Raw genomic sequence first — 16,719 nt, 5'->3', positions numbered from 1 at the left:
TACTGTTCCTTCCCTTATTATATAGTAGTGATGCAACTTCCCCCTAAAGTTAAAACTAATAAACTAATAGTATGTGAATAAGTATCTCTATTAGTCATTAACAGGTAAAAATTATAACTGGCATAGGCCAATGGTAGACAGACTGTCCTGTGTCATCCTCCAGATCAGCAAGTGATTTTAGCAGTATTCTCAATTTAATTGTTATGGGTAGGTAATGGGAGCATGCAAGCTCTCTGTACTACTATCTCTATTTTACATACAGCTGAAAATCTACGCAAGTTAAATGAAATTTAAGAATGTAAATATCAGAATATAAGATATTAAAAGTGTTCGTGTGGGGGAGGAGTTAGAAAGGGATCTGTTATTTTTTTTTACCTTTAACCTGTAATGATTTTTGACTTGTGAATGTGTTACTTTCAAAAAGAGAAAAAAGCACATCAAGTTAAAAGTTAATTCTCGGGAGTCGGGCGGTGGCGCAGCGGGTTAAGCGCACGTGGCGCAAATTGCCAGGACCTGCGTAAGGATCCCAGTTCGAGCCCCCGGCTCCCCACCTGCAGGGGAGTCGCTTCACAAGCGGTGAAGCAGGTCTGCAGGTGTCTGTCTTTCTCTCCTCCTCTCTGTCTTCCCCTCCTCTCTCCATTTCTCTCTGTCCTATCCAACAACAACGACATTAATAACCACAACAATGTTAAACAAGGGCAACAAAAAGGAAAATAAATTAATTAATTAATTTTAAAAAAAAGTTAATTCTCCAGGTGGGAGGTACAAAACTTTGGTGGTGGGTGAGATGTGGAACTATAACTTATAATTACTAATCTTATAAACCACAACTAAATCACTAATAAAAAAATGAATGAGGGAGTCAGGCGGTAGTGCAGCGGGTTAAGCGCACATGGCACAAAGCGCAAGGACCAGCATAAGGATCCTGGTTCGAGACCCCAGCTCCCCACCTGCAGGGGAGTCACTTCACAAGCGGTGAAGCAGATCTGCAGGTGTCTATCTTTCTCTCCCCCCTGTCTTCCCATCCTCTCTCCATTTCTCTCTGTCCTATGCAACAATGACATTAATAACAACAATAATAACTACAACAATAAAACAACAAGGGCAACAAAAGGGAATATTTTTTTAAATGAATGAAATGTATTTTACTTATTTATGAGTAAAAAATTATCAAAAATCTTATTTTCAATATTCATATCTACACAGAATATATTCTGCCTCTGTCTCAAATTGTTTAAACCTAAAACATTTAAAGCAAAAAAAGTTCCTACAAAATAAATCTCTGACACTGCCCAACATTTTCTGACATTAACATGTATGTATGTTCTTGATGAGTAAGTATGTATGTTCTTGTAACTCAATTTCTCTCATTTAGAATTATTTGTATTTAGAATTAAGATGTGAAAGTATAAAATATAAAAATACTTTTATTATAGGTACTTTTAAATCTTACTTGGTAAGCAACTGAGCTTTCTGCTGTAGGAAAGTTTCTCTATGTATTTTAATGGCTTGAAGACTTTTTTTGTCTAGAAGTTTGGCAGCTACTGGTATTTTCTGGATCAAAAAATTATCAGGAAACCAAATAATATTAGCAGTTAGAGTGATAGCTGGTACCTGAAATAAAAAGGGGGGGGGGGAAATCTTTAAATGCAAGCTAAGTCATTTAATATAACACATAGTGCACAACTATTTCAAGAAAAAGAAATACTCAATGAGACAAATTATCTTACTGTGGCAGAATTAAGGCATTTCTGTATATGAAGTATGATAATGACTATTCTGTCTAAATATGATGCAACAATCTATTAGACCTATAGACAATTTTAAAGCTGCTAAAGTGAATAAAACTATGCAAAATGCAAAGAGAAATTTGAATCCTGATAGCCTATATTTTCATTCTATTAAGTAAAAAAATACCCAAGATATTTGGGGTTTTATGGACACAAATCACTTGATTTAACAAAGGAAACCCCATCCAAATCGATCTATGTATGCCTCTGTTCACAGCAGCACAGTTTGTACTCAAACCTAGAAGCAAGATAGGTTCCAACAGATGAATGACTAAGAAAGTCTTGTAAAGATATACTATGGAATATTACTCAGCTAATTAAGAATGAAGCTACCTTCTTCATCTCATCTTGGTTGGAGCTTGAAGAAATCATGTTAAGGGGGCTGGCTGGGTCGTGGTGCACCTGGCTTTTCCCACCTACAGGGGGAAAGCTTTGCAAGTGGTGAGCAGTCATCCAAGTGTCTCTCTGTCTCTCTCCCTCTCTATTACCCCCTTCCCTCTCAATTGCTGGTTATCTATATCTAATAAATAAATAAATTTTAAAAAGAAATCATATATATTTTTTAGTTTATTGGATAGGGACAAAGAGAAATTGAGAGGGAGATAGACACCTGCAGTCCTGCTTTACCAATTGTGAAGCTTTCCGCCTGCAGGTGGGGACCAGGGACTTGAACCTGCATCCTTACACACTGTAGTGTGTGTGCTTAACCAGGTGCACCACTATTAGCCCCAAAAGAAATCATATTAAGCAAGAAAGATAAGCAAGAGAGAAAGATGAGCATGGGATGGTTTCACTTGTAGGTAGAACTTAAGAAACAAGAACAGAAAGTGGAAACACAAAGTAAAATATGAACTGGGTTTTGGAGTATTGCACCAAAGCAAAGGACTCTGGGGTAGGAGTTGGAGAAGGGGTTGGGGGAGGGAAGCTTTGGGGTCCTGGAGCCTGATGATGGAAAAGGACCTAAGTTGGTAGTAAGAGTGTTTTGCACACACCTATCATAGTGAAATGAGAAATTATACCTATGTGCCAGTGTACTGTGAATCATTAACCCCCCCATAAGAAAAACAAATAAGCAAGCAAACTAAATCTTCAATTTTGAAATCAGGTACAATATGATGGAGGCTCAGCAAAAACATATGAATACTTTAACATTTTTTCTACATTAATGAGAATGGGTGGCAAGAAGAAGAAAAAGAAAAAAAAATGCAGAAGCAGCAATAAGCCAGAAAACATATGGGAAAATAACATTAGCATATGATAAGGAAATAGGGGCTAGCTTCACCTACTCTGTTATTTCTCTTTAAAATGTGTAACATGACATTTTTGTGATTATTATTAAATTATAAAATATTTTAATCATTGTCTTAGGTATTTATGATCACAATTATGATTATTACAAAGTATCATCACAAAAAAATGAATGTTATGTAATCAGGAAAAATACATAGTTAAAAATGTTCAATTTCATCAAAAATCTTTCATCTACTCAAATAGAAAAACAAGGTCCTAAGTTCTTACCTTCTTACAAATATCCAATAAAGACTTATAAAATTTTTTATCGACAGTTCGAAAAATTTGAAAGTGCAGTACAAAGAGTCCACAAACTCCAACATACTTATCTCTCTGGTCAATTTCAGAAGGTTCTCCTTATAAAGTAGTAACATGAAGGAAAAGCAAAATAAATATACTTAAAATTCTACTTTTTGCAAATGTAAATTTTATAGGGAAAAAGAAAAAATATATTTTATGTTACCAAGTTTGGCTTCCACATTTGCAAAAATGGAGCGAATACTATGTGCAAATTCTTCAGCAAAAGTGCTATTTTTTGACACAGACACTCCTCCATTGAGAGAATCAAACTGTTGTTCTATACAAGCCTAGAGAGGAAACAATCAAAGAGAAACTGAGTCAGTTAATATTATTGAGAATCTAAGTGTGTGATAAACTTTTAGATTCATCACTTATATTTTCCTATTACATAGGCTCATGTTTTTACCTTAATTTAATCAACTAAGTCCAACTAAGAAGTAGAAAGTGTATATATATTGATATCTGTATATTTGAGGCAAATACCTTTTTTCTTAAGGTTCTAGAAAACAAAGATGGTGATTGTGTAATACTGACGGTCACTAAAATATTCACTGTAGTTTCTTCTTTACATAATGTCAGAGATGGGATCCAGATTCTCACACATGCAAGGAGTATGGAGATGAACTACATCCCCAGCCAAGCAAGACATTTTTAAACAAAAAAAATATTAGGGGTGGGGTAGACAGCATAATGGTTATGCAAAGAGACTTTCAGGCCTGAAGCTCCTAAGTCCCAGGCTCAATCCCCCAACCCACCATAAGCCAGAGCTGATTAATGCTCTGGTAAAAAAAAAAAAAAAGAAAAAGAAAAAATATTGGGCTAGGGAGATAGCAGACTGGTTAAGCAAAAAGATTTTCATGCCTGAGCCGCCAAAGGTTCCAGGTTCAATCCCTAGCACCACCATAAACCAGAGCTGAGCAGTGCTCTGGTGAAAAATAAACAAATAAAATTTTTAAAGGAGGGAGTCAGGAGGGAGTCGGGCAGTAGCGCAGTGGGTTAAACGCAGGTGGCGCAAAGCACAAGGACCAACATAAGGATCCTGGTTCGAGCCCCTGGCTCCCCACCTGCGGTGAAGCAGGTCTGCAGGTGTCTGTCTTTCTCTCCCCCTGTCTTCCCCTTCTTCCTCCATTTCTCTGTCTTATACAACAACAACGATATCAATAAGTACAACAATAAAACAACAAGGTCAACAAAAGAATAAGTATTTTTTTTTAAAAAAAGAGACTCTTTAATAAAGAGGGAAGAAGACACCTGCAGACCTGCTTCGCCACTTGTGAGGCGACCCCCCTGCAGGTGGGGAGTAGGGGACTTGAACCAGGATCCTTGCACGGATCCTTGCGCTTCATACTATGTGCCACCACCACTGCTGCCCCCTAACCCCCAGCTCCAGCCCTCTTCAAGAATATCTGTGTTATGGAATAACACAGTATATGACATTGGACATTGACTCTTTTTCTTTTGAATAATGTTGCACTGAAGATATAAATTGCTGGGCCGGGTGGTGGTACACCTGGTTGAGCGAGTATGTTACATTATGCAAGGACAGGGGTCCAAACCCCTGATCCCCACCTGCAGGGGGAAAGCTTTGCAAGTGGCAAAGCAGTGCTGCAAATGTCTCTTTGTCTCTCACCCTCTCTATCATTTTCTTCCCTCTTGATTTCTGGCTCTCTATCCAATAAATAAATAAAGACAATTTATAAATTTAAAAAAGAAAAAGAGACTCTTTAAAAAAATTTTTTAAAAGGAAAACATATTCAGCATTATGCTAGAAAATTGTAATTTTGAGCTGAGTTGCCTAACATTAAGTATATGTAGAATAGCATGGTACCATTCTTACCTGAAATATCATTCCATCAAGCAACTGTCCTTCTAACTTCAGCAAGAACTTTTCAAGTGGCTTTAGCTTTTCTTCCTGAATTCCAAATTTTGAAGGATTGTGATGGACAGATTTCAGTAACCTTATGGAAAATTAGAATACCTTAAATTTGCCTAGTAAACTCTCAAATTAAAAAACTCTCCAGAGATTAAAATTTTTCATTTCTATTTCCTGTTTGGCTCTATACATTTGAATGTTTGAAATAAGAACAAACCTAATTTGCTTTTTATATATATATTTATTTTCCCTTTTGTTGCCCTCGTTTTTTATAATTGTTGTAGTTATTGTTGTTACTGATGTCGTCATTGTTAGATAGGAGAAAGAAATGGAGAGGGAAGAGGGGAAAGAGAAAGATAGACATCTGCAGACCTGCTTCACCACTTGTGAAGTGACTCCCCTGCAGGTGGGGAGCCGGGGGCTCGAACTGGGATCCTTACGCTGGTCCTTGTGCTTCGTGCCACACTAATTTTCTAATCATATTTTTAATCTCTTCTTAGAATTCAGATACCTCATGCTCTCTAGATACCAGACATTTCGTGGCTATAAATGCCTTGACTTTTAAGTCTCACCACAAATAATGAAATAAAACCAAGCTTAAGGATTAACAAATCATCCACTGAATAGAACTCATGGAAATAATAAATCTGAGCTGCAGTCAGATTAATAATGTACTAAACTTTAAGAATGAAGATGCTGTGGTCCGGGAGGTGGCGCAGTGGCTAAGGCACTAGACTCTCAAGCATAAGGTCCTGAGTTTGATCCCTGGCAGCACATGTACCAGAGTGATGGCTGGTTCTTTCTCTTCTCCTATCTTTCTCATGAATAAATAAATAAATTAAAAAAAAAAAAAAAGAATGAAGATGTTTTTTATCTAATATAGCATACTGTCAAACCCATCTAAAATGAAGAATGATTACTGACTTCATAAATGTATATGACATAAAGCTTTCTAAATACAGGTCTCCAGAACTTGAATTTTCCTAGATTAGAGATGCAAAACAAGAGAACTGTTTTAAATATTGTAAGTGGCTCACCTTTTGTACATAGTCCAGTGATCTTTCAACGTGATGTGATTATCAATAATTTCATCCAGCGCAAGCAAAACGGTTAGTAGTTCTCCCAGGTGCTCATACATAGTCTGTCAAAAGACCTTTGATGACTACCATTTAATCCCTAGCTACAAGTCAAGCTTTATGTGAATTCTTTAGGTTAAATACATTTGAGATGATTACTAAAACAGTTCAAGCAATGGATAAATCAGTCTAAGATACAGATGAAATTGTCCTCAGACGCAACAACTAGTCTTAACTTCACCGAATCGTTCCTCTCTAGCTATGATATTACAAACTTATCACAACCTTGAAAGAGAGAACTTGGAAAATTGCACTGACAAGTCACTGAGAGAAACTACGAGTTAAACTGACAGTGCAAACGCCTCATTAACCTGAGATGCAAGAGAACAAATGTGAAAGAAACCTTAAGACTTTTGCTATCCTTGCTTTATTCCCCAATCACATAAATGCCAAAGCAGCGACTACAACAAAAATTGCAACCAAGATGGTGGTACTGGAGTCTCAAGCTTGAGGTCCCACGATCAAGCTCCAGCTTCAAATGTGCCCAAGTGAAGTCTGATTCTCAACATTATCACTAATTAATAAATAAAATTTCTAAAACTAAAAACAATTTAGTAAAATTCTAACTTCATGTTAAGCTAAATTGCTTTTACCTGAAAATGAACTCCAGTTGTCTCTATAATTTTGGGTGCAATCCTGTAATAAAATAACAACCAGGTTATAATAAAACAAAACAAAATAAAGCAAAACAAAAACTTCTGTCAGTCAATTTTTACTTTAAGGATATTAAATAGCAGTAGACGTTCTTTGAATTTTGACACGTATTTAAGTTTTACTCACTAAAACTGAAGAGCTCTGAGTAATTACTAACCATATTCCACTTTTCCCAAGAATGGAACTAAGTTGTGCTTAAAGAATTTGAGTTACCCCTGCCTTGTACTCAAGTCAGTGGGTAAGGATATGACTATGACCATATACAGTCTATGAATAACTATAGTCATTGACACACAGAGGACCTAGTATGGGGTACAGATACAAATAAAACCAATGTTTTGCAGTCTAGGAGGTGTCTCAATGGCTAATGTGCAAGTCTGGAAAGCATGAGGTCCTGAGATCAGTCCTCAGCAATATAAATACAAAAGTAATACTCTGATTCTTTGTCTTTAACTCTCCTGTTAATAGTAATTTCTTTTGTAAATCTTACTCATTTTTAATCTATCAGAATTTCTCAACTTTTAAGTAGAATTTTTGTTATTCTTTCCAAAATAGAACTTGGGGGGGCGGGGGTAGATAGCATAATGGTTATGTAAAGAGTCTCTCGTGTTTGAGGCTCCAAAGTCCCAGGTTTAATCCCCCGTACCACCATAAGGCAGAGCTGAGCAGTGCTCTGGTTAAAAAAAAAAAAAAAAAAAGGAAAAAGAAAATGGAATCTGGGGACTAGTTTTTGTTCCTACTGAAAATGCATGTAACTAGGATAGTAGAGAGGTCAAAAGACTCTGGATAAATCAATTTTACTTCCTAGAGATTCAATATACTCTACAGCAAATAATTTTAGTACTTGTATGTCAAGCACAAATAGATATTCCATTAGAATAGCTTTTTTAAAAATTCAAACACAAAATACAAATAATTTTTATCTTGCTTAGAAGTGTGTGGCAGTGCAGAGTCCTCTGCATTACACATAAGATACTACAGGGGTGAGAGTGGTGAGGAGCTGTGTCAATGCCCTTTGGCCAGAAGTTTCAGCGAAAGGATGAACATAAAATAAATACCTAACTGAAGGGGGAACACAACAAGAAACAGTTAACAAAGTCCTTCTTTTTTTTTATAGACAGAGTTAAGATACAATATGGTATAGTAACAGCACTGAACAGCCTGGAGGTTAAATTAAAAGTACCTAAAATTGCTACAAAATACAGGCAAATAATTCCGCTAGATCTGTTATCTCTTCTTATACCTGGGAATCCCTAGGCACTAACCTAATCTAAGTTACTATAAGGTTTTAAGTACATAGGGAATAAAATTCTAAGTGTAAAGTATTAGTATTACTTATATGCCAGGTGTTACCCTGTAGCTAAGAATAAGTTCAATGAAAATTTGATATTTTTTTTTAGTATTCTCCTAACTTGGAATATTATCAGAATTACAAATTTTTTCAACATATACTTCTTAGCCTTTTATGTAATTTTTTTTTTTTTTGCCTCCAGAGTTATTGCTGGGGCTCTGTGCCTACACCATGAATCCACTGCTCCTGTAGGCCATTTTCCCCCCTTTTGTTGCCCTTGTTGTGGTTATTATTGTTGTTGTTGATGTCGTTCGTTGTTGGATAGGACAGAGAGAAATGAAGAGAGGAGGGGAAGACAGAGAGGGGGAGAGAAAGATAGACACCTGCAGACTTGCTTCACCACCTGTGAAGTGACTCCTCTGCAGGTGGGGAGCCGGGACTTGAACTGGGATCCTTGGTCTGGTCCTTGTGCTTTGTACCACGTGCGCTTAACCTGCTGCGCTACCGCCCAACCCCTTTAAAAAAAGATTTTTAAGATTTATTCTGCCAATATTCCTATCCAAATAGATAATGAGTTTGTTCACCATTACATCTCTTATGAACCTATATTACAACATGTTAAGCAGTGTTTAAGATATCATAAGTGTTCAGTTGCATGTTAAGCGAATGAAGGAGTAAATGAACAAGGGAAAACTATTTTTAAGTAATTAGCTAATTTCAGAAAAACGTTTCCTGCATCTGTACTCCAAGTGCAAAAAATATTTCTAAAATCCATTACTTGTTACTGATATAGAGGGCAGCCAACTGATGGACTACATTCATCACCACTTCATAGCACCTCGAAACAAAACAAGACAGTTCCTGAAATGACAAGTTGAGTTTATGTTACAAAGTTGTTTTTTATAAAAAGCATCACTTCTGATTGAATTTTATGGCAATAACACCAGACTAAACAAAACAGTTTTTCAGTAAAATCTCCATCAAGATTAACTTATCCCCTGCAGCTCAGGGTCGTTTTTAATTGTTGGCACCCACGTGATTTCATAAAAATTTCAATTTTATCTTATGTTCCTAAATATCAGGGAGTATATCACTTCTTCTTAAAATATTCCTGACCTAGCAAAGTGGATAACCCTCACCTGCTTCTCAATAATAAAGGGTCATCTTATTTAATGAATGACCATTTGAGTGAGTAAAGAAGTTCAAAAGCTGCCAATTTAATGATAGTTAACAAGGCTGATGAGGGGAAACTGCCTTTAAATTCACTCTGAAAGAACTTCAAATGTTTATCATCATCAAACTTATTTACAAACAGCTTTGGCACACAGCAAGTAAAGTATCAATTTCCCCAGAAATGCCTGTCATTAATAATTATCTTAAACTTACCATGTTCTACATCTTATGAGAATTTCAAGAAGCTCTGGGTCTTTAAGCCTATAGAAGACTCATATCATAAAATATCTGAGATCTGATTAAACCTATAGCTGTCTTAAGTATTAAGCTTCCAATGAGAGGGAGTTTTTCTATAAATTTTGTACACTGTCATATTCCCAACTGCACCAAGAAAAGTTCCTAACATATCCCAGGTTAATAAGACACTTGTGGTTATGTAAAGATGGGAATTTTATAAATGTGACATCAAAAAACCGACTGAAGAGTTTCTGAACATGAAATGATACATTACAATTTTACTTAGCCAATTCTAGTTTTTAAAGCTTTTGGAAGGTTTATAAGAGCAGACGCAGAACAGAAAATGCAGGACAAGAAAAAGGCACAAAGCAAAAAGGCAAAAACAGATTTTTAAAAAATATTCATTTATTTATTCCCTTTTGTTGCCCTTGTTGTTTTATTGTTGTAGTTATTGATGTCATCGTTGTTGGGTAGGACAGAGAGAAATGGAGAGATGGGGAAGATAGAGAGGGTGAGAGAAAGACAGACACACCTGTAGACCAGCTTCACTGCTTGTGAAGCTACTCCCCTGCAGATGGGGAGCCGTGGGCTCAAACCGGGATCCTTACACTCGCTGGTCCTTGTGCTTGGCGCCACCTGCACTTAACCCACTGTGCTACCGCCTGACTCCCCCAAAACAGATTTTATATACACAGACACATGGATATGTGTGTATGTATGACCAGACATATAAGACAGAAGTAAGTTAATTCATTAAAAGATATTTTCAGAGTACAAAAAAGCAAAAAATTAATATATACACACACTTATATAGTTTTACAGAAATACAACAAAAACGTCATTGAAAGGTTGAAAAAAAAATTTTAAGATGAAAAAAAAAAACTACCTTATTGGCAAAATACCTTATTGGCAATTCTATTTCTAACTATTACATAATTATATTTTATTAAACATTCTATATATGGAAACTACCATAGCTTAAAAAAAAATCCTCACCAATTATCACATAATGATAAGAGTTCATTTGTCAGGAATGATTATCATTTCTGACTACTTCAGGAGTGGTAAAGATGAAGCAGGTCTACAGGTGTCTCTCTTTCTCTCTCCCTCTGTATCTCCCCTAACCCTCTCAATTTCTGTCCTATCCAATTAAAAAAAAAAAAAGTGAAAAATATTTGAACAAACTGATCACCAAAGACATTCAGCTGGCCAACAGGCATATGTTCTAAGTCACTGATTATCAGAGAAATGCAAATCAAGACAAAAATACCAACTCATACCTATGAGAATGCCAGACAATAAAAAGGACAGAACAAGTGCTGGTGAGGATGCAGGGGGCTAAGGAATGCTTCTACACTGCTGGTGGGGGTGGTAAATTGGTCTACTTCCTGTAGAAAACAGTCTGGAGATTTCTCAAAATACTTAAAATGGAAACTACCATATGATCTGGCAACCTAAGTATGTATCCAAATAAAAGAAAAATATATATTCAAAGACCTCTATGCATACCTACATTCATCAAAACACTATTCCTAATAGGCAAAATTTGGAAACAACCCCAAAGTCCAACAACAAGATTAGTGCTTAAGAACTTGTGTTGGGGGAGTCGGGCTGTAGCACAGCGGGTTAAGTGCAGGTGGTGCAAAGCACAAGGACCGGCATAAGGATCCCGGTTCGAACCCCGGCTCCCCACCTGCAGAGAAGTCGTTTCACAGGCGGTGAAGCAGGTCTGCAGGTGTCTATCTTTCTCTCCTCCTCTCTGTCTTCCCCTCCTCTCTCCATTTCTCTCTGTCCTATCCAACAACGACAACAACAATAATAACTACGACAATAAAACAAGAAGGGCAACAAAAGGGAATAAATAAATAAAATAAATATTAAAAAAAAAAAAAAGGAACTGTACAAAAAAAAAAAAAAGAACTTCTGTTGGGAGCCAGGCGGTGGCACACCTGGTTAAGTGCATACCTTACAGTGCACAAGGACCTGGGTTCAAGCCCCTGGTCCCCACCTGCAGGGGGGAAACTTCACAAGTGAAGCAGGGGCTGCAGATTTCTCTCTGTGTCTCCTCTCCTCTTCTCTCAATTTCTCTTGGTCTCTATCCAGTAATAAATAAATAAATAAAAATTTAAAAAATGTTTAAAAAATTTTTTAAATAATAATAAGAACTTGTGTTAAGGACTAGGTGGTGGCACACCTGGCTGAGCACACATGCTACAATATGCAAGGACCTGGGTTCAAGTCCCCATTCCCCAAACGCAGGGGGGGAAGCTTCATGAGTGATGAAGCAGTACTGTAGGTATTTGTCTCTCTCCCACTCTACCCACCTCACCTCTCAATTTCGGTCTCTAAAAATAAATAAATAAAAATAAATTTAAAAAAGACAAAGAAATAAAGCTTCCATTAAAAAAAAAAAAAAAAAAAAAAAAGAAGAGGGAGTCAGGTGGTAGCACAGCAGGTTAAGCGCATGTGGTGCAAAGTCCAAGGACCGGTGTAAGGATCCAGGTTCGAGCCCCTGGCTCCCCACCTACAGGGGAGTCGTTTCACAAGTGGTGAAGTAGATCTGCAAGTGTCTCTCTTTCTCTACCACTCTTTGTCTTCCCCTCCTCTCTCCATTTCTCTGTCCTAACAATGACGACATCAATAACAACAACAATAAAAAACAAGGGCAAAAAAAGAGAAAATAAGTAATAATAATAAAAAAGAAGCTGTATTATAGGGCTGGGTGGCGGCAAGCTGGGTTGAGCACACACATCACAGCATGCAAGGATAAGTGTTCAAACCCCTGGTCCCCACCTGTAAGGGGACAGCTCCACAAGTGGTGAAGCAGTGCTGTAGATGTCTCTCTTTCTCTCTCCTTCTCTAAACCATTTTCTCCCTTCAGTTTCTCTCTATATATTCAACATAAAGAAATAAAAAAGTTGTGGTATGCACACAACTAAATACTATTCAACTATAAAAAATAATGATACTTCTTTTGCTAGAACTTGAAAGTAGTCTGAAGACATCACATTCAGTGAAATAAGACAGAAAGAGGATGAATATTAGATGACCTCATTCATAGGCAAGACTTAAGAAAAACAAAGGGAAACTACAGAGTGAAAAATCGAATCAGCTATGACACGCTATGGCAGATTCAAGATTCTCAAGGAGGGAAGGCGGGATTTCGCATTAAAAGGAAGTTGAAGACCTAGTGTCCTATGCCAGAAGAAGAAAACAAGTTGTGGAAGGTTATGCTACACTGACAACTATCAGGGAGACATGTGCTAGTACACAGGTGACAACAGCCTTGCAAATCACCATTTCCCCAGAATAAAGTGACTTGAGAAAAAAAAAGTTACCTGTAAGAATGAAATAAATCTACCCATTTGAATTTGACAATCACCTTCCACCATGCTGGAATCTGTAGCTTGAAAAAGGAACACAAAAATTGACAGTTTAATCTTGTAATTTAGACTCAACATCAAAAGAGAAAAAAATGTAATTTTTATTCAAAAGGACATCTTCTAATCTGTATTATATTACAAACATTTTGACACTGAAAAGAAACAAGACGATTCTTAAGCACACAAAATCCACCATCTATGCCACTAATGAATTTCAAGTAAATTTCTCATCAAACTACAGTACTATTTTGGTTCATTTCAGTCTCAAAAGAAGGCACCACACATTACAATGTAAAATTTTAAAACTTACCTCCTTCTCCATAAAACAAGAGGCCATTATAAAATTTAGTTTCAGCCTGTTTAAAATAAAATCAAAATAAAGGTTAAAGGTTGCTACTATTTCTTCAATCCCTAAACTATTAAGCAGAGGACTGACTACATCACTGACAAATTCACTTAATTCATGAACTACTTACAACACATTTAAGCTCAATTTATTTTAGAACCCTGGACATATGACTAATGAAAAGTTATTTCTTTTTTAATGTTTTTTATTAATGATTTTATATTGATTTACAAAATTACAATTTTCTCTCTCCGGGTCTTGATGGAATTGGAGTTCAGAGCCCTCTGGTCATCTTCCCCCAAATGTTTCTCCTCCACTGGGAGTGTGGATTGAAATTATTTTGGGGGAAACATTCGTTATTCCTTTAGCCTTTACTTTGTTTTATCTGGATACTGTAGTGCCCCACATTACATAGTATCAAAAGAAGAAAATGAAGTTTAGCAGTTTCTATCAGAATCTTAGAGGTTTGTGCACACAGAAATGTAAGACAAAATGCATTATTAGAGACACAAATGGGGGGTTGGGCGGTGGTGCACTGAGTTAAGTGCATATAGTACAAAGTGCAAGGATCCCTGCAGGGGAGTCGCTTCACAAGTAGGTCTGTAGGTGTCTACCTTTCTCTCTCCCTATCTTCCCTCCCCTCTCAATCTCTCTCTGTCCTATCCTATAAAATGAAAAAAATGGCTTCTAGGAGCAGTGGATCTGTAGCGTCAGCACCAAGCCCCAGTGTTAACCCTGGAGGCAAAAAAAAAAAAAAAGACAAATCTTTTTAAAAACCAGTTGCATCAAGAAAGCTAATATACATGCACAAATATACACTGGTAACAAACTGTGAAGGTTTACAGATCCCATTCACATGATCAGTAAATTGTGAGGCAAGTGATATTCACTCTGAATCAGTTTCCTCATCTACTTTTCAACTCATGTACCTCTTTGGGTTGCTATAAGTATTAACAGTATTAGCTTGATGTTTAATACCTACTAATGGAGGCACTACTGATACTATAATTTTAAATAAGTCAGTCAACAATTGTTTGTCTATCGCACACATATAAGGACAAATTTGTTTTTAAGTCACATTTCTAGATTCTTGGGGAAAATGTACATGTAATTACCTCGTATTTTAACTTCTTGATTTCGCAACAAAGTGCAGCATAAACAGTGATGACTTTGTTTAGGACCTAAGTTCGTGGGCAAAAACATAGAAGGAATAAATCACAGCATAAAACTAAAATATTTTAAACTTAGATTTTCTGAAAGTCATGAGCATGAACAGTAAAAATAGATCTTGGAGTTTGGGAGTCTATACCTTATTTTCAGTCTTTATGAGTTCCAAGAGGGAAGACTGCTCGTAAGGCAAAAGCTATAGAAACAAAAAGAACATTTCTTTTTTTAATTTCATTAAAATCATTGACATGTTAATTACACAAACTGAGGCTAATTCCATTCCATTTAGATTTAAATCCTCTACTCAGTTCTACCACCACACCAGACAGAGAGTAACTAACTACTGCTGTGTACAGGATTTCTCTTCCGGGTGGTAAAATGTTCTCTAACTGACTGTGGTAAACGACTGCACAATTCTGTGAAAGTAAAAAGAAATTATGACATGTGAATGAGACTAAGAAAGCTGTTACTGAAGGAGTCAGTATGTCACTCAGGACAGTATCAAATACTGTTCAAGAGGGTCCTAGGCGGTGGAGCAGTATATAAAGCACTGGGCCCTCACACCTGAGGTTCCAAATTTGAACCCAGTACCTCATGTACCAGAATGATTCCCTGGTTCTGTTATTTATTAATAATAAATCTCTTTTATAATAATGCTCAGTAGGTGCTAGTTATTATTCAAGTGGTAAACAGGCTACAGTTACAAACAAAAAACAAGACAGACCTTCCTCAAAATGGAATAGAGAATAAATGATTTTAAAAAGAGAGAGAGAGAGAGAGAGAGAGAACCAGGTGGTGGCACATTACAGTGTGCAAGGACCTGGTTTCAAGCCCCTACCTGGTTCCCACCTGCAGGAGGGAAGCTTCACAAGTGGTGAAGCAGCACTGTAGGTGTCTCTCTGTCTTTCCCTCCCTTCTCAGTTTCTTTCTTTATCCAACAATAAATAAATATTTTTTAAAAAGAGAGAACAAATGATTTTATACATTAAAAAATCAGTAGGCTGGTAAGATAGCTCAGCTGGGAGAGCACCTGCCTTGCACACAACACAGGTTCAAACCCCCACAATACACATCACATATGAGCTCTAAGGCACGGGGGGGGACACAGTTCTAGTGTGTTCTCTCTCTCTCTCTCTCTCTCTGACTTTTTTAACCAGAGCACTGCTCAGTTGTGGCTTAATGGTGATGTGGAGGATTGAACCTAGGACCTTGGAGCCTCAGGCATGAGAGTCTCTTTGCATAACCATTATGTTCTGTTCTCTTTTTCTATTCTCTCTCTCTCTCAGTTGGCTCAATGTGGTAAGGCCCAGGTACTGATATAATTCTCTCTCTTGACTCGGACATGAGTTATATGGATACATATGTCTGGCAAGCATGGCAAAACAGTATTAGTATGTTGAAATCTATGCATTTCACTGCATGTAACATAACCTCATTAACAAATCAAAGTTGAATATTCTACTAAAAAATATTCTTTTTTTTCCATTTTCTTACTGGTAGGAAAAAGGCCCTCAGGTAGTATCATTCTTTAAGAAAGCTAAACAAAGACATCTGCATACAGCTTGAGAAAAATGAAATTAACAGTTTTTCTCCAACTTTATTTTTTCTCCAGATTCCAAATTTAAAAAATATAATTTTAAAAAGTTATGTTCAAGATACAATACCTTCTAAAATTATAGACATAAATGTAAAAGTAAAAAACCAAACCTTTAATGCTATAGGATCAAGATTGAAATCCCAAACATCTCCAATAGAATCATCCAGTGCATCTTCAATTCTTCTCAACTGAGATGTATACTCATCAAGAAATTTCCCATAATTCTTAAGTTGGACTTCAGCATGAATTTCTAAAGTTAAATTTTAAAACAGTATGTGAGAGGTACAAGAATGAAAAACAGAAATTTTATATTGAATAATCTCAAAAATTACTAAGTAGAGACTATTAACTATATTAATTTGGAATGTCTGAGCTTTCTCAAAAATAGCATCCTTCCAAGTTCAACAATAACTGAGTCTTCGATCTTTTTCAAAGTAGATTAAATTGTGGGACTAAGCAGTGGCATGCCCAGTTGAGCACAA

The 16,719-nt window shown here is 36.5% G+C and overlaps 1 protein-coding gene across 1 annotated transcript in view; it reads right to left on the bottom strand.

Moving 5' to 3' along the window:
* The window catches only part of WASHC4 (WASH complex subunit 4), a 59,894-nt gene that overhangs the window by 38,522 nt on the left and 4,653 nt on the right, over positions 1–16,719 (bottom strand). The window contains exons 2-13 of the mRNA XM_007533031.3: positions 16,348–16,487; positions 14,783–14,836; positions 14,589–14,654; positions 13,438–13,483; positions 13,083–13,150; positions 9,113–9,195; positions 6,983–7,025; positions 6,291–6,394; positions 5,218–5,338; positions 3,544–3,667; positions 3,309–3,436; positions 1,454–1,614 (exon numbers count right to left, since the gene is read on the bottom strand). Coding sequence (XP_007533093.1) covers positions 1,454–1,614; positions 3,309–3,436; positions 3,544–3,667; positions 5,218–5,338; positions 6,291–6,394; positions 6,983–7,025; positions 9,113–9,195; positions 13,083–13,150; positions 13,438–13,483; positions 14,589–14,654; positions 14,783–14,836; positions 16,348–16,487 — 1,138 coding nt within the window. The remainder of the gene's footprint in view (positions 1–1,453; positions 1,615–3,308; positions 3,437–3,543; positions 3,668–5,217; positions 5,339–6,290; positions 6,395–6,982; positions 7,026–9,112; positions 9,196–13,082; positions 13,151–13,437; positions 13,484–14,588; positions 14,655–14,782; positions 14,837–16,347; positions 16,488–16,719) is intronic.

The sequence above is a fragment of the Erinaceus europaeus genome, chromosome 7 (genome assembly GCF_950295315.1).
Source record: "Erinaceus europaeus chromosome 7, mEriEur2.1, whole genome shotgun sequence".
In the NCBI taxonomy this organism is placed as follows: Eukaryota; Metazoa; Chordata; class Mammalia; order Eulipotyphla; family Erinaceidae; genus Erinaceus; species Erinaceus europaeus.
The sequence above is the reverse complement of the archived record's forward strand: the minus strand, read 5'-3'. Positions and strand labels throughout refer to the sequence as shown.